Source organism: Pollachius pollachius (assembly GCF_949987615.1).
Source record: "Pollachius pollachius genome assembly, chromosome: 3".
NCBI classification, from domain to species: Eukaryota; Metazoa; Chordata; class Actinopteri; order Gadiformes; family Gadidae; genus Pollachius; species Pollachius pollachius.
In genome coordinates, this window is record NC_136936.1 from 4,557,505 (window position 1) to 4,580,199 (window position 22,695).

Consider the following 22,695-nt stretch of genomic DNA (forward strand, 5'->3'; position numbering starts at 1 on the left):
AAAGGAGTTGAAGTCTTAATCAGGTAAAACTTGCATAAGAACAGGGTAGAAAGAACTTCATGCATTAGTACACACTTAACAGTGTGGAGTAAAGTCCCTTTGCGACTAATAATCTCTTTTTTAAGGTGAGGCTGTGACAAGCAGCAGCATGAATTAAAAAAAACATATTTACAGGAGGATTATACAAAGGAAGCTAAATTAAAAAGAACTCAAGTTTCCAACAAAGTGCACTAATATTTTAAAATAAATACTTTCTGGGAATCAGTTTCATAGCCAAATTAACAAAAAACATTGACAAAAAAGGCTCTTCCTGTAATTCTTTGATTTTGAATATAAAGTATTTAGCGAGATTCATATATTGAGTTTTAAGTCACTCTTAAACGTATTACATGCCAAAAATGCACAATTCACAAAAAAGTAGATAAATCCCCAATCAATGTGACCTATTCTAAATAATAGAGCCAGTGAAGGATATAACAAATGTATAACAATGTAGACAACAACTCTATTATTTACTCTAGCATGAAATCATACATATGTATTTCAAAAAAAGTGTTTGTGCATGTGTTTCACCAAATACAGGCTAGTGATCAGAGGAAAAGGGTTAAGTGGCAAAAATGGTATCATTGTTTTAAAATGTGTGACAGGGCCAAGAGGATAATATAATGTGTCTTTAATCTTTTTATTAATTAAAATAAAATATGCAAAACATTTGTCATTGAACAGGCATCATGTCTTAAATGTAGAAACGCAAAAAACATCCATGAATAACAAACTACTGAATGATTCAAAACCATTGGTAGCAGTTGGGATTCTCCTGTGTGCAGAATCTGACGTAATGCAGAAAGAGGGCAGCATCTAATTGATAATTTATATAACCTAGATTTAACACCCCGTAAGCACTTTCCTGCTCATTTTAAGGATGGCTGTCTTGGTTGTAGTATTCTTTACACCAACCTTGACTTTGGGTTTATTTTCGTTATGTTTTGCGCTTTCTTTGTATAAATCTGTGGGTGGTTTAATAATAATGAGAGTAGAGGCTTCATCTAATGCTGAGAATGCCACTGATTCTGTTGATTGTTTGCTCCAGGGTACCCCTAAGCTACCTGCATTTACACAGAAAGGGGATTACACTATCGGGGGTTCTTTCCACATGCATTACTACTTGAAAACAGTGGAGAAAAACTACACCAGCCTTCCAGAGCCTCTAAAATGTACAGGGAGGTGAGTTGGTCTGATAAGAAATTACAGTAAGTTGCTGTATGTTTTAATTGTGATTTATATCTTAAACAGCAAACACACCCTAATGAAAGTATATTTTTGCGTATCTTTAAAATGTTTTATTTCTTTGCAGCATGGACACCCGGGAACTGCGCTTCTCGCGTGCAATGACCTTTGCCATCAACGAGATCAATAACAGCACAGATCTTCTGCCGGGGGTAACACTTGGTTATAAAATCCATGATTCGTGCTCGTCTGCGCCCATGGCCGTGCAGGGGGCCTTCCAGTTCACTAATGACCCGCCTTTGTATAAAAACAGTAAAGTGTGTTCGCAATCGGGAAGGGTGTTGGCTGTTATTGGTGATTCTGGATCAACTTCATCCATCAGCCTTTCAAGAATCATCGGGCCTTTTGAAATTCCACAAGTATTTATTTTATTTTGCAGAATTCTACCATTTCTGTGCCTCTATTTTGTAAAAACGCATCGTAATGTTACATTTTTTCCCTTAGGTTAGTCACTTTGCTACATGTGCATGTTTGTCTGACAAGACACAATACCCCACCTTTTTTAGAACCATCCCCAGTGATCAGTTCCAGGCAGAGGCTCTTGCCAAACTTGTGAAAAATTTTGGTTGGACTTGGATTGGCGCTGTCCGGTCTAGATCAGACTATGGCAACAATGGGATGGCGTCCTTTTTACAAGCAGCGCAGAAAGAGGGTATATGTGTGGAATACTCTGAATCAATCACCAGATATGATCCACAGAGCAAGATTCAACAGGTGGCTGAAGTGATTCGCAGGTTTATACATTAATTTTTCAGATTCTGTCCATTTATTAAAAACAATGCCAATATGCAAACCAAGATAACTTAATTGCCAAGAATGTTTTTAAAACCTTAGTATCAACCAGACTATAATTAAATGCATTATTCATCATGATATTTTTTATTATACTAAGAAAATAATACAAAAAATGTTTTATATATAGCCCTTATTTATATATATATTGGGAATCTCCATAGGTCCACTGCCATGGTTGTCGTGGCATTTACATCCCCAGGAGACTTATGGGTTCTGCTGGAGGAGCTGACCGTACATCCCTCTCCTCCTCGCCAATGGATTGGCAGTGAGGCCTGGGTAACCCATCCAGAGGTTCTAAGATTTCCCCTATGTGCAGGAGCTATTGGATTTGCTATTCCGCAATCTACCATACCAGGTTTTAGAGAATACCTTCTAGATCTTTCTCCTGCTAAGGTCGCTGCTTCACACGTGCTTTCGGAGTTCTGGGAGGGTGCATTCAACTGTCTGCTAGAAAAACGTGAGAAATCTTGGAAATAGTGTTGAAGTACTTTCATACTAATGATGTTTTAATACTACTAATAATTATAATTATAATTATTCATTATCCATTATATTTTATTCATTATTACAACATGTGTTGTGATAATGTTCTGTTTCTCTTTGTAGGCACTGGCTCAGCGAACAGAGTTTGTGATGGAACTGAAGATATACAGAAGCTCCAAAACCCATTCACTGACACCTCTCAGCTCAGAATCACAAACATGGTGTACAAAGCTGTTTATGCAGTAGCACACGCTATACACAATATTGTGTGTAAGAAGATAAACTCCAAAATACAATGTGACCAATTCATGAAAATAGAGCCAGTGCAGGTTAATAACAATAATTCATATTGTTAAAGTAAACCCTTGAAGAGGGTGCCAGATTTTTATTGACTGTTAATACCTTAATTATACATTTGTTGTGTTTTCGCTCTTTTTTCTTCTACCCAGGTCCTTGATCAGTTGAAAAGGGTGAATTTCTCTCGTAATGGTTACCACGTCTCATTTGATGCCAATGGTGACCCTGTGGCCTTCTATGAGCTGATTAACTGGAAGAGAAATGAGAACGGTGGTCTGGAGTTTGTAACCGTGGGACATTATGATGAGTCCCTTTCTCCTGGCCAGAAGTTCAATATCAAAAGGGAAATCAGTTGGGCAGATGGTGGCATACAGGCAGGGAGGACAACATATTATTTGATTCCTTTAATACAACTGCTTCCAAACTGCATGTAAAGCTGTTTGTCTATGTGTGCGTCAGGTGCCTGTGTCCGTATGCAGTGACAGCTGTCCACCGGGAACACGCAAGGTTCTCCAGAAGGGAAAGCCGATATGCTGCTATGACTGTGTATCATGTGCTGAAGGAGAGATAAGCAATACTACCGGTATAACCATCTAATCCTGATAAGTGTGCTTGCAAAGCAAGCCCCAGTATTGTAATTGTGTCTTATAATTGTTTTTTGCATTATTGTTCATCCGCTTCATTTTAGATTATTATCTCCTCCTCCAGTGTTGCAGGTTTAAAAACCACGCCCATTGCAAAAAACTGTGCACATATCAGTTTACAATGCCATTCCTATGATTACATTATTTTAATACATTGATATTAATATTAACCTTATTTAATATTGAAAGTGAATGGGGCAAAAATGAGGCATCATTGTTTAACCACAAACATTTTCTTCAGGACATCTACATGCGGCGACATGTCTAGTTCTAAATGAAATTATGTGTATCAAAATAACAATAAAAACATATTATACATCTTTTTCCAGATTCATCTGACTGTTTCCCATGTCCCAAGGAGTTCTGGCCCAATGCAAAGAAGAACTCCTGTCATCCCAAGCTTGTTGAGTTCCTTTCCTTTAATGAGATCTTGGGAATTATTTTGGCAGCATTCTCTATAGCAGGAGCCTGTTTGACCATCGTAACAGCCATAGTGTTATTCAAGCACAGATATACTCCAGTAGTTAGAGCTAACAACTCTGAGCTGAGTTTCCTGCTGCTCTTCTCCTTGACTCTGTGTTTCCTTTGTTCTCTGACCTTCATCGGCCGTCCCTCAGACTGGTCCTGTATGCTTCGTCACACAGCTTTTGGGATCACCTTTGTCCTCTGTATCTCTTGTGTTCTGGGCAAGACTATAGTGGTATTAATGGCATTTAAAGCTACAATACCAGGGAGCAATGTAGCCAAATGGTTTGGCTCTAAACAACAGAGAATGACTGTAGTATCTTTTACATTTGTTCAAGTTTTGATATGCACTATTTGGTTGGTTTTGAAGCCCCCTTTCTCTGTTAGAAACCTGACCACCTATAAGGAGATAATCATTCTAGAATGTGCATTAGGCTCAGCATTAGGTTTCTGGGCTGTGCTTGGGTACATCGGACTCCTTGCTGTATTTTGTTTTGTGTTAGCTGTTTTAGCCCGAAAACTACCTGACAATTTTAATGAAGCTAAGCTTATCACATTTAGTATGCTCATATTCTCTGCTGTTTGGATCACTTTTATCCCCGCTTATATCAGTTCCCCTGGGAAGTTCACAGTAGCTGTGGAGGTCTTTGCAATATTAGCCTCAAGTTTTGGATTGATTTTTTGTATATTCTTTCCAAAATGTTTCATTATTTTGTTTAGGCCAGAGAAAAACACCAAGAAACATTTGATGGGTAAAAAATAAAATGTAGAAAAGTCAATGTAACGTTTAGAATCATCCAAAGTATATATTTAGTGTTGGTATTTTTGGGATTGGCAAGGAAAAGACTAATCTAGTGTAATTGCAATCATGTCGTACATTAACCCTAATTTTCATTATAATTTTTGTCATGATTAAAGTCCATCAATAATGCTATAATAATATTTGAGTGGGCCATGGTTGTCTTTTTTAAATTATGTGGTGATTTGTCCACGTTTAAATACACTTTTATTTTTTCAGTGTATAATATAAAATTCATCCTTTGCAAGTGTATTTGTGTCATTTATGCACCTATTGATTGTCATGGCAATTCCCTCCCCGATTCCAAGTAAGGTAATGTTTAACTTAAAGGCCAGTCAGAGGTGCCAGTGTTTCCTTTGAACAGATGTATGGATAACTCTTTTCTTCCTCTTGACTGGCAATAGCCCCCCCCCCCCCAATTATTCCACGGCCAATAGGTAACCCCAACGGGCAGGGAGAATTCTTTCCGCTTTAGTCCAAGATGGCTATCACAATAGCAAAGCACATCGGAGGTCGCGGATCCAACAATGTAAATATTTAAGTAGGAAACACAAAGTTAAGCATAAACCCTATGGTATCTCTTGTTTCACTGGTGCTGAAATGATTAATCTATTGAAAATATGTTTGTTATATATCGGGCATTCGTGTTTGGGGCCGCCCTTTTTATGGCTAGAGGCTCTGCGTTTCCTAAATATCCAGTGTACTTCTTGTAGAAGCTAAATGCTAGCTTACTTAAAAACAATATTTTTCACGTCATGCTATCAACGCAAGGGTCCAATGATACAAGTCTTATAATTTCGGGAGCTTCTCGATTAACTAGATGTGAAAGAATAACGCGATAACACACTTTTCCAAGTTACGACAATTGATGACACACACACACACACACACACACACACACACACACTCACAGTAGTCTTGTCGGGCTGAGCCGTGTAATGTCTTATGGGTAAAATAGTCATTGGTAACTTGAGATGATTGAGTCGCCTACTTTGAGCTTAATTTAAGATAAGGATTGTCTAATGGAAATTTAAATAATTCACCATGTTTAAGAAAAGTGTCTTTATTTAGATTGGATTATGTTGTATTCGAGGCTCAAGATGAGTGACTTTGCAGTGACTTACAGAAAAAGTGCTGATCATGGCCTACCATACACCTATTACTAGTGAAAAAAGACGCATAACAATGTGTGACACAATCAAATATCAAATATCATCATTATCATAGAATGCAGGTAATGTAGTCTAAATAACGTGACAAACATTCACGTAATCAATCGATTAAACCAAAAACTAAATGAATCTAAGGCTATGGCTCTATTCTTTTGAGACACCCCGTCCCATTATAGCCTTCTTTGTGTTTCGCTCAGGTCTAAGCAAAATTATAAAACACTTTGGTCCGAATAGGGCCCCTAACAGCCCAAAACTAGAAGCTAAAATGGCAAATACCTCGACAGCATCTGCAGATTTACCAGGGGAGTTGATATAAGCGGGGATAAAGGCTATCCAAACAGCACAAAAGACAAGCATGCTGAATGTGATAAATTTGGCCTCATTGAAGTTATCTGGCAGATTGCGTGCCAAGAATGCAAGCAAGAAGCTGAGAATAGCCAGTAATCCAATATAGCCCAGTAATACTCCAAATCCAACTCTGGACCCCACTACACACTCAACTACTATCCTGTCATTGTGATATTGTGTGTTTTTATTAGGAGCTGGTGAGGAGGACACAAGCCAGGTTGTGCATATTGCTGCTTGGATTAAAGTCAGAAATACAACAGTCCCTCTCTGTTGAACTGCCCCAAACCACTTCAGACTATTCCCACCAGCTGGTTTGGAGGCCTTGAATACCGCCAGAACAACCATGGTCTTCACCAGGATACAAGAAACACAGAGCACAAAGCTGATCCCAAAGGCTGCATGTCTCAATTGACAAGTCCACAGCCTTGGTTGACCAATGAAAAGCAAGGAGCACAAGAAGCATAGTTTGAGTGACAGCAGAATGAGGAAGCTGAGCTCTGAGTTGTTAGCCCTAACCACTGGCGTGGTACGGTGATGAGTGAAGATTCCTAACACAATTGCACAGTTAAGTGTTCCTATCAAAGAGGCCGTTGCTAAGGATATGCCCAAGGGGTCACTGTACGAGAGGAACTCTATCATTTTCGGCACACAAACGTCACGCTGAGGGCTTGACCAGAAGTCTTCTGGACAACTCAGGCACTGTGTCGAATCTGTGACAAATAAAGTAAAAATTGTAACTGGAGAAAGGTTTCATTTACCCATAGGATCAATTACATTATTAGATCTTACACGGTCCACCAACCTGTCCTATTGTTAATTTCTCCATCTGAACAAGGGATGCAGTCGAAGCAGCAGTCAGGCTGATTCCTCCTCCTGGCCATGCGGGTTCCTGCGGGACAGCTCTCACTACACACTGATCGAGGTGGCTGAAGATTAAATATAAACGTTTTCAAATTATTAATTTGGAAAGCTCTTAACTTGACTAGCTCAACAGTTGTTGGATAGAAAATAGTCGGCTTGACAGGCCAGACCTTTTTGGGCACGAAATTCCAGTAGATGATGTCTTCTTTGAGTGTGGTTTCTCCACCTTTGGCGGCGGTCTCCTTGACAACTCCAACATTCTGAACTACTGTGCTACCGTCTGGGAGCCAAAGCCAGTTCATTACATCATAGATCGGTAAAGCGTCCCCATTCTCATCAAATGACACTTGATCCCCAAAAGGGGTGGTAAAGTTGATCCTATCCAAGTAATAAACTAGCTAGAAATGTAGAGGGGGGAAAATAAATAATAAATTACATTGTTGAACTATGAAATATAAAGATACAAATAATAGCTTTGGACCAACAGTTGGAATTTTAAAAAGGTCAGCTCAAATATGTATTTTGTAATTTCATAATATGTCAATTGTAATTACTGTTATTGTTTTATACATTTATTCATTTTTATTCATTTACTAGATTATTATTCAAATCATATCAATCAATAATAACAAGAATAGGAGTAAAGCATTTATCTTGAAGTTGGGGAATCTCTGTTTGTTACATAGACACAAAATTACACCAAACCTGCCATGGCTCTAGTCTCTGTAAACTGGCGCAGGTTTGCCCGACAAAAGGTCCACTCCCTGGAACACACTTTAGCATGTCATGGAGGGCGTGTGCCATGGCATACACCGCCTTGTACACATTATATTCTGGCCTGAGGTTTGACACATCCAGGAACTCTGTCTCTGCTGTTGCCAGGTTTTCCTGCCCTGTGCACAGTCTCCCCCCTTCATCGGTCCATTTGGGCGGTGAAGGCTTGAATCTACACTGGAACGTCTCCTCCCAAAACTGCTGCACCTAAGAAACATGTTTAGTCATTTGAGTGACTGAAGGGTGCTACTCATTGCTCAATGCTTAAATATACTGATCTACCAGTGTATTTGGTAAAATAACTGAATTTAAAAGTTAACACCATAGCTGTTCATTTTAACTATAATAATCAATTTGCTAAAATTAAGAACCTATGGTAAAATTCTTATGAGACAAATCTCATTTTTGGCTATGGTATTTTAATCTACATTTTTTGTTTACAATATAAACGCATATAATAGTACAACAAATTAGGACGTGATTCTATGTATTACTTGAGGAAATAAATATATTCACAAAGTTATTGTCCTCTCTGCTGAGTGTTTCATTGTCAGGGCGTATTCTCAGTAGAAAGTCCCTGAGGCCTGGTATCTCCCCCCGGCGGATAGCAATGCCCAGAGTGCCTGCTAGAAAAGGCATGTAGCTAGGAGTCTGAGGAACAATGGATGTAGACCAGGCTTCACTGGCCATCCACTGTAGGCCTGTGACATTCTGCCTTACCACCTGCGGATTGGAATGAATAAAACATGCAAGCTTCTTAGCTTTGTGTATTGTGTCAACACATATTTTATTGAGTAAATATTGTTGTTAATCTTTTTAGCTCATATTTTAATTGCATGTATTTTTGATAATTTTATATATACATTTAACATATTCCTCAAATAATTACACTGCAGTTGTTTTAAGATCAACTGTTGAACATTTGGTATTTTTTTAAACTGCAATATGGCACAATGCCAAATAATTAGTATTATCATTGAATAGTTTCTAATTGTGGTTGGTAGATCAAAGTAAGGTATATTTTTCTGTCCATAAAGAATCGTGTCCTAACCTCTCCCATGAGGTTAAACATGTGATTCTCATGTGCGAAAACAATGACCACATGGGATGTGGATTTCTTCATTATGTCAACGATCCTTTGAAGTTCACTGGGGTCGTTTCCCCATGGCAGAACCTCTAGATAAGCCAGACAGCCTTCACCAGACTGGGCCAGCTCTGACTGGAAGGATCGGGCGGCATTGAGACCATAGTCATCATCACTTATCAGCAGGCCAAACCAGGTCCAGCCAAACCTCTTCAGAATCTGGAGCATAGCTCGCACCTGGTTGGGTTCAAGTAAACATTAAATATTCGGCATATGTGTGTTTTAATTATAGAAAGCTATGTAATATCATCATTAATTAAATAATAACGACTAAAATATCTCTCTTTAGGTTCACCTGAAACGCATCACTTGGGATAGTTCTAAAAAAAGATGGGAATCGCTGCCTGTCGCTGAGACAGGAGCATGTGGCAAAGTAACTCACCTGCGAAAACATACAGAGCATACATAAGGTGTTCCCTCCACTGATAAACAATGATATATTTATGACATTAATGCATGTCAAAAAAGTAATGTGGGTTGGAGAAGGCTGAAATCTTACCATGGGCATTTTGAACAAACCTAAAACACTAGAGATGGCAATTGTGTTAGTGGAGCTGGAGTCACCCACGATCCCTACCACAGGTGTTCCTCTACAGCTTGCGGCCTGGTCAAACTTCTCCTCCTTGCCACTGGCCAATGAAAAGGCAGCTCGGAAGGCAACTCCGAGCGAGGCACAGTTATCATGGAGTCTGTATCCCAGTGTCACGTTTGGCAGAAGACTGTCGCTCCGGTTGATCTCATCTACTGCAAACAGCATGGTCTGGGAATGCCTGAACCCTTGAATGTCAAAACTACCACCAACCATTATCATAATACTCATGAAAGAATAACAATATCGGAATATTAACCATAATCTTGATCAAAATGATACTTCACAGCTAAAATCATAATCATAATTCTAATCATAGTTTTAAAAAAGTCATAGCAATCTATTAATATTGTCATAACGGCAATAATTCCAACAGCAGTTAAACATATACTTATTCTCACCCCTGGCAGATGGGCTGCTGTGGTTTGGAGGTGAAAAAGGATCTGGGGAAGATAGAGGTATAATGGGTCTCAAATAGACCCCCCAGCACAATGTCTCCCTGTTTATACATGCCATTAAGACTAAACGGTTCCTGTAACTGACAAGTGGAATAAAGAAGGGACGAGACAGGACATATCGATAGAGAGAGCAACATCACTAAGCATACACATACAATGTATCTGACTAGCAAGGCTGACATCTCTCACTCTACCTATGGCCTATTTCAACAAGTGCTTTGCCCCAAGCAACCTAACTTTATAGAAGCCATAAGATCCACCCCTTTGTCAACTTTAGTCGTCGTTTGAACTTTTAAACCTCCCATTGTAGATTACAAAATAGAAGAATAATATATATATAATTTTCGTTCACATTAAAGAAACCGTATTCCCGGCTGTTCCAATGGAAACTGTCATGTGAGTCTCCTGGGGTAGGATGCAAAAGTAGGATCACAACATACACCAAAATATGGCTTGTATGTGCTGTTTTTGCAGTCAGCCATTGATTCAGTCCGAATTGTTCATGCTGGGTATACTGTATTATGTCCACAAGGTGGAGTTGGTATCCAAAGGAAAATAATGGTCTGGATGATCAAATCATCATAACATCTCTTGGCTTCCCTAATATTTGCCTAAAATTGACCGATCATTAACATTACTGTGAATCGCCATTCAAATAATTTATAATATGTCTTATCACAAGGACAAAACAACTATTGTTTATATTTGTGACAAAATGCTCTTACGTAAAATCAGCACAAAAAATGATTTTGACAAATTATGTTTTAATTACTTTATTATGTTACTGTTTTAACTGGGGGAGAAAATACAATGTTTCATAGAATGCAAGTAGTCTACATTTTCTGACAAACATACACATAATCAAAAAGAAGGCTGTCGTTTATATTATTTTGGGACACCTCGTCCCATTATAGCTTTCTTAGTGTTTCTCTCAGGTCTTAGCAGGATTATAAAACACTTTGGTCCGAATAGGGCCCCTAACAGCCCAAAACTAGAAGCTAGAATGGCAAATACCTCAACAGCATCTGCAGATTTACCAGGGGAGTTGATATAAGCGGGAATAAAGGCTATCCAAACAGCACAAAAGACTAGCATGCTGAATGTGATAAATTTGGCCTCATTGAAGTTATCTGGCAGATTGCGTGCCAAGAATGCAAGCAGGAAGCTGAGAATAGCCAGTAAACCAATATAGCCCAGTAATACCCCGAATCCAACTCTGGACCCCACTACACACTCAACTACTATCCTGTCATTGTGATACTGTGTGTTTTTATGAGGTGTTGGTGAGGAAGACACAAGCCAGGTTGTGCATATTGCTGCTTGAATTAAAGTCAGAAATACAACAGTCCCTCTCTGTTGAACTGCCCCAAACCACTTCAGACTATTCCCACCAGCTGGTTTGGAGGCCTTAAATACCGCCAGAACAACCATGGTCTTCACCAGGATACAAGAAACACACAGAACAAAGCTGATCCCAAAGGCTGCATGCCTTAATTGACAAGTCCACAGCCTTGGTTGACCAATGAAAAGCAAGGAGCACAAGAAGCATAGTTTGAGTGACAGCAGAATGAGGAAGCTGAGCTCTGAGTTGTTAGCCCTAACCACTGGCGTGGTCCGATGATGTGTGAAGATTCCTAGCACAATTGCACAGTTGAGGGTTCCTATCAAAGAGGCCGTTGTTAAGGATATGCCCAAGGGGTCATTGTACGAGAGGAACTCTATTATTTTTGGCACACAAACGTCACGCTGAGGGCTTGACCAGAAGTCTTCTGGACAACTCAGGCATTCTGTTGAGTCTATGAAAAATGAGGTTTAAATGTAAACTGGAGAAAGGTTACATTTTCCCATGGGATAAATAACATTACTAGATGTTACACGGTACACCAACCTGTCATATTGCTAATTTCTCCTTCTGAACAAGGGATGCAGTCGAAGCAGCAGTCAGGCTGATTCTTCCTCCTGGCCATGCGGGTTCCTGGAGGACAGCTCTCACTACACACTGATTGAGGTGGCTGAAGATTAAATATAGAATTTACAAATTATTTGGAAAGCTCTTAGTTTGACTAGCTCAACAGTAGTTAGATAGATAATAGTGGGCTTTGCAGACCAGACCTTTTTGGGCACAAAATTCCAGAATATGATATCTTCTTTGAGTGTGGTTTCTCCACCTTTGGCGGCGGTCTCCTTGACAACACCAACATTCTGAACGAATGTGCTACCGTCTGGGAGCCAAAGCCAGTTCATTACATCATAGATCGGTAATGCGTCCCCATTCTCATCAAATGACACTTGATCCCCAAAAGGTGTGGTAAAGTTGATCCTATCCAAGTAATAAACTAGCTAGAAATAAATCACAAATTATATTGTTAAACTATGAACTATAAAGATACAAATTATAGCTTTTGGAGCCAGTTTGTAATTGTAAAAAGGTCAGCTCAAATATGCGTTATTAAAATTTAAACTATTGTTATTAATTTATTATTACTAATAATCAGTTACTAGATTATGATTCAGATCATTGTTATTATCAATAATATTAACAAAAAAAAGAATAAAGAATTTCTTGAAGTTGGGAAATCTCTAATGGTTGCATAGTGGCACAAAATTTCACCAAACCTGCCATGGCTCTAGTCTCTGTAAACTTGCGCAGGTTTGCCCGACAAAAGGTCCCCTCCCTGGAACACACCTCAGCATGTCATGGAGGGCATGTGCCATGGCATATACCGCCTTGTACACATTATATTCTGGCCTGAGGTTTGACATATCCAGGAACTCTGTCTCTGCTGTTGCCAGGTTTTCCTGCCCTGTGCACAGTCTCCCCCCTTCATCGGTCCATTTGGGCGGTGAAGGCTTGAATCTACACTGGAACGTCTCCTCCCAAAACTGCTGCACCTAAGAAACATGTTTGATCATTTGAGTGACTGAAGGGCGCTACTCATTGCTCAATGTTGAAATATGTTGATCTCCTACTTTATTTGGAAAAATAACTGAACATAATGGTTGGGTTATGTACATTGTAAACAGTTTATTGGAAATATAATGATATGATAAAATGAGGAACCTATGGAAACAATTGTATGACTAACCTTGTGTTTATTGGTGTTATATTTTCTTGTTAACAATATAAAATAGGACACCAAAGAATATAACGTAATGCATTACATTATAACAACACGTTTCCTTTTTGAGTAAAATAAATATATTCACTATGTTATTGTCCCGGCTGCTGAGTGTGTCATTGTCAGGGCGTATTCTCAGTAGGAAGTCGCTGAGTCCTGGTATCTCCCCCCGGCGGATGGCAATGCCCAGAGTGCCTGCAAGGAAAGGCATGTAGCTGGGGATCTGGAGCACAGTGGTGGCAGTCCAGGCTTCACTGGCCATCCACTGGAGGCCTGTAACGTTCTGCCTTACCACCTGTGGATTGGAAGGAGTAAAAGATAAAAGCTTCTTAGCTGTGTATGTGAACTATGTATTGTGTCAACACGTACTTTGCAGGGTAAATATTGCTAATCACTTTTTTAGCTGAATTTCATGTGTTTTTTTTCTTTTGTAATCATCAAAATGTTAACATATTCTTTAGATAGTTACACTGCTGTGTTTAAAGAATAACTGTTGAACATTTGTTGGTAAACTGTAATATGGGGCTATGGCACAATGCCAACTAATTAGTATTTTTTTATGAATATTGTCAATGAATAGTTGCTAATTGTGGTTGGTAGAGCAAAGTAAGGTACATTTTTCTGGCATTAAAGAATTGCGTCCTAACCTCTCCCAAGAGGTTCAACATGTGATTCTCATGTGCGAAAACAATGACCACACGGGATGTGGATTTCTTCATTATGCTAACGATCCTTTGAAGTTCACGAGGGTTTTTTCCCCATGGCAGAACCTCTAGATAAGCCAGACAGCCTTCACCAGACTGGGCCAGTTCTGACTGGAAGGATCGGGCTACATTGAGACCATAGTCATCATCACTGACCAGCAGGCCAACCCAGGTCCAGCCAAACCTCTTCAGAATCTGGAGCATAGCTCGCACCTGATTGGGTTCAAGTAAACAATAAAGATTCTACATATGTATGTCAAAATTATGTGAACACTGTGTAATATCATCATTTATCAAAATTATGACAACTTAAAGCTCTCTCTCTTTAGGTTCACCTGAAACGCGTCACTTGGGATAGTTCTAAAAAAAGATGGGAATCGCTGCCTGTCACTGAGACAGGAACATGTGGCAAAGTAACTCACCTGCGAAAACATACAGAGCATACATAAGGTGTTCCCTTCACCAATACAACAAATTTATATTCATAACATGATTGAAAGTCAAAATAGTAATGAAAATCGTGCAGTGCAAAGGTTAAAAACTTACCATGGGCATTTTGAACAAACCTAAAACACTAGAGATGGCAATAGTATTAGTGGACATGGAGTCACCCACGATCCCTACCACAGGGGTTCCTCTACAGCTTGCGGCCTGGTCAAACATCTCCTCTCTGCCACTGGCCAATGAAAAGGCAGCTCGAAAGGCAACTCCGAGTGAGGCACAGTTATCATGGAGTCTGTATCCCAGTGTCACGTTCGGCAGAAGACTGTCGCTCCGGTTGATCTCATCTATTGCAAACAGCATGGTCTGGGAATACCTGAACCCTTGAATGTCAAAACTACCAGCAACAATAATTACAATACACATAAAATAATAACAATTTAAAAATAATCACAATATTCATAAAAAATAATAACAATAATAACAATAATCATAATTGTAATCATTGTCATTTTAAAATCATAGCAAGTTATTAATATTATCATAATGACAATCATTATAACAGTTAAACATATACTTATTCTCACTCCTGGCAGATGGGCTGCTGTGGTTTGGAGGTGAAAAAGGATTTGGGGAAGATAGAGGTATAATGGGTCTCAAATAGACCCCCCAGCACAATGTCTCCCTGTTTATACATGCCATTAAGACTAAACGGTTCCTGTAACTGACAAGAGGAATAAAGAAGGGACGAGACAGGACATAATGAAAGAGAGTGCAACATCACTAAGCGTAAACATACAATGTATCTGACTAGCAAGGCCGTCATCTCGTCACTCTCCCTATGGCCTATTTCAATAAGTGCTCTGCCCCAAGCAACCTACATTTATAGAAGGCACGAGATCCACCCATTTGTCAACTTCAGTCATAGTTTGAACTTTTAAACCTCCCATCGTAGATGACAAAATAGAAAAATAATATAGTTATGTTTTTTTCATCCACAATGAAGTAGCTGTATTCCAAGCCTTTCCAATGTCAACCGACTTGTTAGTTTTTGGCAGTAGGATTCAAATGTCACAACAACATACACCAAAATATGGCTTGCATAAGCGGTATGAGTTTGTGCAGTCAGCCATTGATTCAGTCCCAATAGTTCATGCTGGATATACTGTATTATGTCCACAAGGTGGAGGCAGTATGCTTAACGGACAATACCGGTCTGGATGATAAACCATCATAACATCTCTTGGCTTCCCTGAAAGTTTACCTAAAACTGACCGATCTGCATCGGTCAGTACGGATCTTTAACATAACAGCAAATTGCAGTTAAAATACTTTACAAAACGTCTTATCACAAGGACAAAAAAAGAGGACGTATTGCTTACATTCATGGCAGGCGTGTACACAAAATGCTCTTCGGAAAAATTGGCACAAATTATTTTATTCATTTTGACAAATTATATTGGTCACCTTAGGAGGAAGCTGAAACGTATCATCAAGTAGTATTTCCCTTTATAATATAATGTAATTTGTCATGCTGTTGGATGTCTCATTTGCAGTTTAGTGAAAAAAACATTAGACTAAGGCATAGTGATAAAAGCTATAATCGGTTATGTAAGGGGCTTCATATTATTACCCTTTTCATAGTTAATTTCAAACCAACAACAGAAAAATTAAAACAACAGCAGAATAATTTAGACTACTGTCATTGGCATATCACCTTTGACTTACATTTGTTTCAGTTTCCCCCCTTCTGATTGGTCCACGTAAGTATCAGCTGATTATAGAAGGTCACCACCCTTTCCAAACATACGTTTCTGCCATAGTCCTCTGTTCCGACATGCAGGAACGGCAAATAAAATATTTTGTGGACTTACATTTTTTACAAACTCATATTTATCACTATCAAACATTATAAATGCTTATTTGAGGTGCTTTGGGACTTTTAACGATTTTTTTGTTTATTTTGTTAATTACATTTACATTTTTTGGGGGTTATTTATCAGGAACTATATTGTGCCATTATGGAACCAGTTTGGCCACTTCATCGACCGCTGATGGTTCTCCTCCGGCAACCTCTCTGGCTCCTGCCAAGCCTCCACATTTTGATGATCTCTCACCTGTTTCAAACAGGTGGTTCCGAGCTGAGTTTCGGCACAAGAGCTCTGGAGGAGGAGGAACATATGATGGGTCCACAGTCTGATCTGAGGACAGACGGAGTAAGAGATGTTGGTGTATCACTCTTGTCTGAATGTGTGATTCTGGGAAACAGCGAGCTGCTGGCCCTTCGCTCAGAGGGAGATGTGATCATTGGTGGGTTGTTCCCTGTGCATTACCTTGTCCCCAACTCCCAGAACACCTACAATAGCAAACCCCAGAACCGACCTTGCAATGGGTAAGCAGACCGGTAATGCAGAATATATGTATATATATATATTTTTATAAATAATAGAACGTCAATAAATACACTTACACAAATTAGTTTGAAAATTTTGATGTTTTAAATAATCTTTTACGAAGCACTTCTGCACAACTTGTTTGCATTATTCAAGATTTTCTAAACATTTGGTTCTATATGTTCTACAGGTTGCAATAAGGGGTTGATTGTTGATCACTATCTTAGTGTGTTCTTATTCCTGTTGTTTTGGTTGTTCTGCTTCTTCAGTTTTGACGACAGAGCCTTCCGGTGGATGATGACAATGATCTTTGCAGTGGAGGAAATTAACCGTAACCCAGCTCTGCTCCCTGGTGTTACGCTTGGCTACCACATCATGGACAGCTGTGATCACATCCACACCAGCCTCAGAGCTCTTTTGTCTTTACTCACTCACAGTACGAAAGGGCAAAACACATTGGGCGAAGATAGGAAAAATATGAATAATTTAGTAGAGAAAACGAGGAACATGAAAAAGATGTCGAGGACAATTGCTAATGGAGGTTATAATGAATGGGAAAAACTTAACTTCCCTGATGATGACAGAAAGTCTATGAGAGGAAATGTAACAATAACAAAAAGCACCACAGATTCAGGATGGTGTCTTACTGGATCTCCAATCACGGCTGTGATTGGCCTGGCCTCTTCCTCCCCTACTGGTGCTATAGCACACATTCTGGGCCCCTTCAGGATCCCTCTGGTGACTATAACCTCACGCTGTGAATCCAGATACTCAACCCGCAATGACGCATATTTGAAAATAAAAAGTTCTATTTTTTCAGGTTAGTTATTTTGCCACCTGTGCCTGTCTCACAGACAAACACACCTACCCATCATTCTTGCGCACAGTGCCCAGTGATCTGTTTCAGGTCAGGGGTCTGGTTGAGCTCGTTAAATTCTTTGGATGGAACTGGGTGGGCACTTTAGGGACCCCGGTGAGAATAATTGTAAAAATTGTTACAACTATTAACTCCAACCCAACTCACCTAACATTCTCCATTCATGCTGACGCTACCTGTGTGTTTCTGATTCATCAGGATGACTACAGTCGTTATGGAATCCAAGCGTTCTCTCATCAGTTTAGACAACTGGGAGGCTGCCTTGCATACCATCTTACTATCCCACAATCCCCTACTATTGTTGAGATTGGAGCCATGGCCGACACCCTCCAGAGCTCAAAGGCTAAAGTAGTGGTGGCCTTCGCTACATATGTGCAACTTCTGGAGCTGTTCTTAGAGGTGAGTCGTCCTGCCCATGACCCCAGTGAACACAAAAGTGTAATGATTGGAGCCCAGCAGATAAATAATGCCATATTCTACATAATATACTACTGTGTTTCCTTTCCAATACACTAGCTTGCGGCCAGGAATGTGACTGGAATCCAATGGGTAGCCAGTGAAGCCTGGGTTACCGCTGACATGCTAACTGCCCCCCAACTTCACCTCCTCCTGCAAGGCACACTGGGCTTCTCCTTCCCAGGAGTTTACATACCTGGTCTGAGAGAGTTTTTGTTGAAGGTGCGGCCTAAGGCAGAGCCTGGTTTTGAGTTTCACAACATGCTATGGGAGGAAGTGTTCGACTGTAGGTTGGAGTTCACGGCAGATCCTTCCAATATAAATGGCAACGACTTTGAAAGAGTAATCGAGCAATATGATCAACATGAGTCTAAGCTGAACACACATCTTAAAACATATGAGGGGGAAAAGAGGACTTTCCTGTTTTCAGCCCATGAAAACACTATAGGTGCACCTGAGAGGCCTGTGTGCACAGGCTCAGAGGATCTCAGCAATGTGCACAACAGTTACACAGAGCTGTCCAAAGTCAGAATATCCTATAACGTTTACAAGGCTGTGTATGCCATCGCCCATGCACTGCACGATTTCCTGGAATGTGGTTCTGTTGGAGACAGCACGGCTGAAGTTGGGTGTAAGGGAAATTCATCAAAACCAAAAGAGGTGCGGAAAAACACAACATGCATGCATATGTTGGCCATAAAGTCACAAATCCCTAATTATATATTGATTGTTGACTATTTCCTGTTTTTCCAGGTAATGCAGCTATTGGGCTACCTGAAGATGGTTAATTTCACCAACCAGTTTGGTGAAAAAGTACATTTTGACGACAATGGAGAGCCTGTGCCCCTATATGACATTATCAACTGGCAAAAGGACAGCAAAGGAAAGATTAAGTAAATGAAGGATACTATGTCAAATTTAAACAACATAAAACAATTAATGAATTGACTGAAATAAACAAATGCATGTTTATTATTGGAAAATAAATAGAAAAGATTGTATTTCTTATTATTATTTAAGGGCTATTAAAAATTTAATATTTTGCCCATTTGCTCATGTGTAAATATGTTTCCCTGTAAATTAAGATTTGTTAAGGTGGGAAGCTATGATGGTTCGGTTCCAGTGGATCAGCAGCTGCAGCTGAATCAGCGGAAAATTGTATGGACAGGGGGCCTATCACAGGTCGGTAATGGACCCCATCATTCCCATGAACTAAACTGTATCATTAAAACAAATTATACAAACAACAATGCTGTGTTTTCTTTGCTTTTAGGTTCCCGGGTCTCTTTGCAGTGATCCTTGCTCGCCTGGAAGCAGGCAGGCTAGACGCAAAGGAGAACCTCAGTGTTGCTTTGACTGCTTACCATGTGCGGAAGGAGAGATAAGCAACCAAACTGGTACACAGATGTGCTGTTTATTAATTTATTTTCATTTGTCATCTATTATTTGTCATAGACAGTTGAAGAAGATATTGTACATGCAATAATCAACGTTATAAAGCATTATAATAGTCTTCATCCTCCACATTTTAATCATTATAAATCAAATGTTGAGTTCCTGCCCAAAACCTATGGACACTTAGGTTATAAATGTATATACACATAAATCAAATGGTTACGTTTACTTGTTTTCCACACACAGATTCTACAGAGTGTGCAAAATGTCCAGAGTACTACTGGTCTGACAAGAGGAAGGTGGAGTGTGTGGCCGGAGTGGACGATTTCCTGTCCGTGTACGACACCATGGGCGTCATCATGATCACGCTGACCTTGCTGGGGGTCGTCATGACATCCGTCATCACAACTGTCTTCCATCACTTCCGCGCCACTCCCATCGTCAGGGCGAACAACTCTGAGATCAGCTTCCTGTTGCTGGTGTCACTCAAGCTGTGTTTCCTCTGCTCCCTGGCCTTTATCGGCAAGCCGTCCACATGGACGTGTAGACTGCGCCAGGCCGCTTTCGGTGTCAGTTTTGTTTTATGTCTCTCCTGTCTGTTGGTCAAGACTATTGTGGTTCTGCTGGCCTTCCAGTCCACTGGGCCAGGTTCTGGAGCTATGAAGCTCTTTGGCCCCGCCCAACAAAGGACTTTCATCTTGTGCACTACTGCACCTCAGGTAGGCGGTGGGCCGTTAAGATTTCGAACAGAGCTGGCCGTTCATCTTTACTTGCTTGTTTAAATGCCTTTGCTTGATCTCCACTCAGGTTTGTCTCTGTGCTGGTTGGCTCTCAGCAGCACCCCCATACCCATTCAGGAATCCAACGTACCAAGCCTCAACTGGGAAGGTAAATACTAAAATGACCATACTATAACTATAAAATAAAATACAATTGCAATGAAAACATTTTTAATTTGCATTGCTTGGAAAACATTAGCATGTTCGGAAAGTCTAGCGAGTCTGTTCAGAAATGATCTGATCATGGTAAAACCTTGTGACCTTTCTTGTGACCAGATCGTGGTGGAGTGCAGGGAGTCGTGGCCCGCTGGGTTCTACCTGGTCCTGGGCTACATCGGCCTGCTGGCGTCCCTCTGCCTCCTCCTCGCCTTCCTTGGCCGCAAGCTGCCCGACACCTTCAACGAGGCCAAACTCATCACCTTCAGCATGATCATCTTCTGCGCTGTATGGCTCTCGTTCATCCCGGCTCACGTCAGCTCCCCGGGGAAATTCACTGTGGCCGTGGAGATATTTGCCATCTTGGCCTCCAGTTTTGGGTTGTTGTTATGCATATTTGTGCCTAAATGTTTTATTATTTTAGCGCAACCTGAAAAAAATGTCAAGAAGCGAATGATTAAATCTCCTAGATAAAACAAACTTGTTTAATTATTCAGAAGTTAGTTTTAATTTACTGCAATATCAACAAAATGATCATGAATTGATCATCGTGAAAGGGCTTGCCATATCTGTTAAGTAAGCATTTTAATCCTGTTTCTATAGCAACACAGCAGTTTCTCTGACAGCTGCTGTTGCTTTTATTTGAATCTGCACATACTGCACAGTGAAAGTATTTCAACAATGAAAATGTTTCATTTCACAATTGTTTGGGATAGAACTTGAATCAAATGTTACATCATATCGATATCATAATGTGTAATTCTGCCGGGATTAAAGAATCCTTTCTATCTTTGTGTCAGCTCTATGTGTAGCGTTCATGATAAAGTAGAATTCAGTAGAAGATAGTTCATGAGGGCGTATTAAAGCCTTTATCAGCTGAGATACAAACCTCCACTTTTGGGGCGGAACACAGACAGATAAAACTATTCACATGAACAAGTTACGTAAGTGTAGCTCATAGCTTAAAGATATACTTCTCCAACAAGCATCTTCATATTGAAAAATGTTCAGCTTCATGAAGCTAATCCGGCTCAAACTGATGATATTCCACCTGCACCTGCTGCAGTCAATATTTCTTAGAACGCATCATCAGAATCAGAAGATAGCCATCATTGATATAGCTGCTGGCCCACAACTAGCTTCTGTCAACTGTTCTGCATATTTTCCAAGGGAGTTGATATAAGCAGGGATAATGGCTATCCAAACAGCTCAGAAGTCCAACATGCTGAAGTAGGCCTAATTTAAGTTATCTGGTAGATTCCGTGCCACTAATGCAAGCAAGAAGCTAGGAATAGCCTGTAAGTCAATATAGCCTGTTAATTCTGAGAATCCAACTCTGGAAAAATGGACTATCCTGTCATTATGATACTGTGCCAGGTCTGCAAGAACAATCATTGTTTTCACCAGGACACATGAGACACACAGAACAAAGCTGATCCCAAAGGATGTTTACCTCAACTGACAAGTCAACACAATAATCACGATAAGCATAGTTTGAGTGCAGCAGAATAAGCAGAATGAGGAAGCTAAGCTCTGAGTTGTTTGCACTAACCACTGGCATTGTACGTTGATCTGTAAATATTCCCAGCACAATGGGACAGATGAGTGTATCTACCAATGAGGCCGTTGTTAAGGATATACCCAAAGGTCATTGTACGAGAGGAACTCTGAAGATTTTAGCACACAATCTTTGCACTGAAAGCATGACCAGAAGTAGGGCACTGTGTCGGGCACAAAATAGGGTTTCAGGATAACACTTTTCCATAGGATAAATTGCACTATTAGATGTTAGACGATACACCAACCTGAGGCTGCAGATGAAATAGGAACTTTTACAAAATATTCGCTCTCCCTCCAGCAGATGGCAATACCAAGAGGGCCTTCAAGAAAACGCATTTAGCTGGGAGTATGGAGCACAGTTATGGAAGGTTTCACTGGCAATTCATTGAAGGCCTGTAACATTCTGATTTAAGTCCTGTATTTTGGAATGATTAAAACATTGATCCAAAACGTCAGGATTGCCACATCTCTGCCAAATCTCTGCCTGGTTTCAAGTCACTATTGAAACCCAATAAATTATTACATGCTTGTTTACAAGCTAATTAAGCAAACAATAAGCTGAGAGGCTGAATCACCATACAAGTGACCTATTGTATAAAATAGAGCCGATGTAGGATATGATATGTGAATTACAACATAGCCCACAATTATATTATTTCATCTAATATGATAAATATGTCTTTAAAAATGGTGTAAGGT

The 22,695-nt window shown here is 39.9% G+C and overlaps 4 protein-coding genes across 4 annotated transcripts; 2 read left to right on the forward strand and 2 right to left on the reverse strand.

The window, feature by feature from the left end:
• Positions 1–1,075: 1,075 nt before the first annotated feature.
• LOC307072702 (extracellular calcium-sensing receptor-like) lies at positions 1,076–4,734 on the forward strand (the record flags this gene model as incomplete). The annotated part of the gene is made up of 8 exons (XM_079732116.1): positions 1,076–1,224; positions 1,355–1,646; positions 1,732–2,021; positions 2,244–2,539; positions 2,689–2,894; positions 3,015–3,236; positions 3,322–3,445; positions 3,836–4,734. The coding sequence occupies exons 1-8, from the start codon at positions 1,154–1,156 to the stop codon at positions 4,732–4,734; spliced, it is 2,400 nt and encodes a 799-aa protein (XP_079588242.1). The 5' UTR covers positions 1,076–1,153.
• Positions 4,735–6,086: 1,352 nt separating this feature from the next.
• On the reverse strand, positions 6,087–10,253 carry LOC307073184 (extracellular calcium-sensing receptor-like; the record flags this gene model as incomplete). The annotated part of the gene is made up of 9 exons (XM_079732887.1): positions 6,087–7,000; positions 7,093–7,216; positions 7,322–7,549; positions 7,857–8,132; positions 8,442–8,648; positions 8,977–9,246; positions 9,365–9,451; positions 9,569–9,860; positions 10,060–10,253. 9 exons carry the CDS (start codon positions 10,251–10,253, stop codon positions 6,087–6,089), a joined length of 2,592 nt encoding a protein of 863 aa, XP_079589013.1.
• A 748-nt stretch (positions 10,254–11,001) lies between these two features.
• On the reverse strand, positions 11,002–15,161 carry LOC307073185 (extracellular calcium-sensing receptor-like; the record flags this gene model as incomplete). Its single annotated transcript, XM_079732888.1, has 9 exons — positions 11,002–11,912; positions 12,005–12,128; positions 12,229–12,456; positions 12,733–13,008; positions 13,324–13,530; positions 13,883–14,152; positions 14,275–14,361; positions 14,486–14,777; positions 14,968–15,161. The coding sequence occupies 9 exons, from the start codon at positions 15,159–15,161 to the stop codon at positions 11,002–11,004; spliced, it is 2,589 nt and encodes an 862-aa protein (XP_079589014.1).
• A 312-nt stretch (positions 15,162–15,473) lies between these two features.
• On the forward strand, positions 15,474–20,910 carry LOC307073186 (extracellular calcium-sensing receptor-like; the record flags this gene model as incomplete). Its single annotated transcript, XM_079732889.1, has 12 exons — positions 15,474–15,489; positions 16,511–16,772; positions 17,043–17,209; positions 17,402–17,511; positions 17,849–18,049; positions 18,167–18,766; positions 18,860–18,999; positions 19,192–19,288; positions 19,380–19,503; positions 19,748–20,220; positions 20,309–20,389; positions 20,557–20,910. The coding sequence occupies 12 exons, from the start codon at positions 15,474–15,476 to the stop codon at positions 20,908–20,910; spliced, it is 2,625 nt and encodes an 874-aa protein (XP_079589015.1).
• Between the last annotated feature and the right edge of the window lie 1,785 nt (positions 20,911–22,695).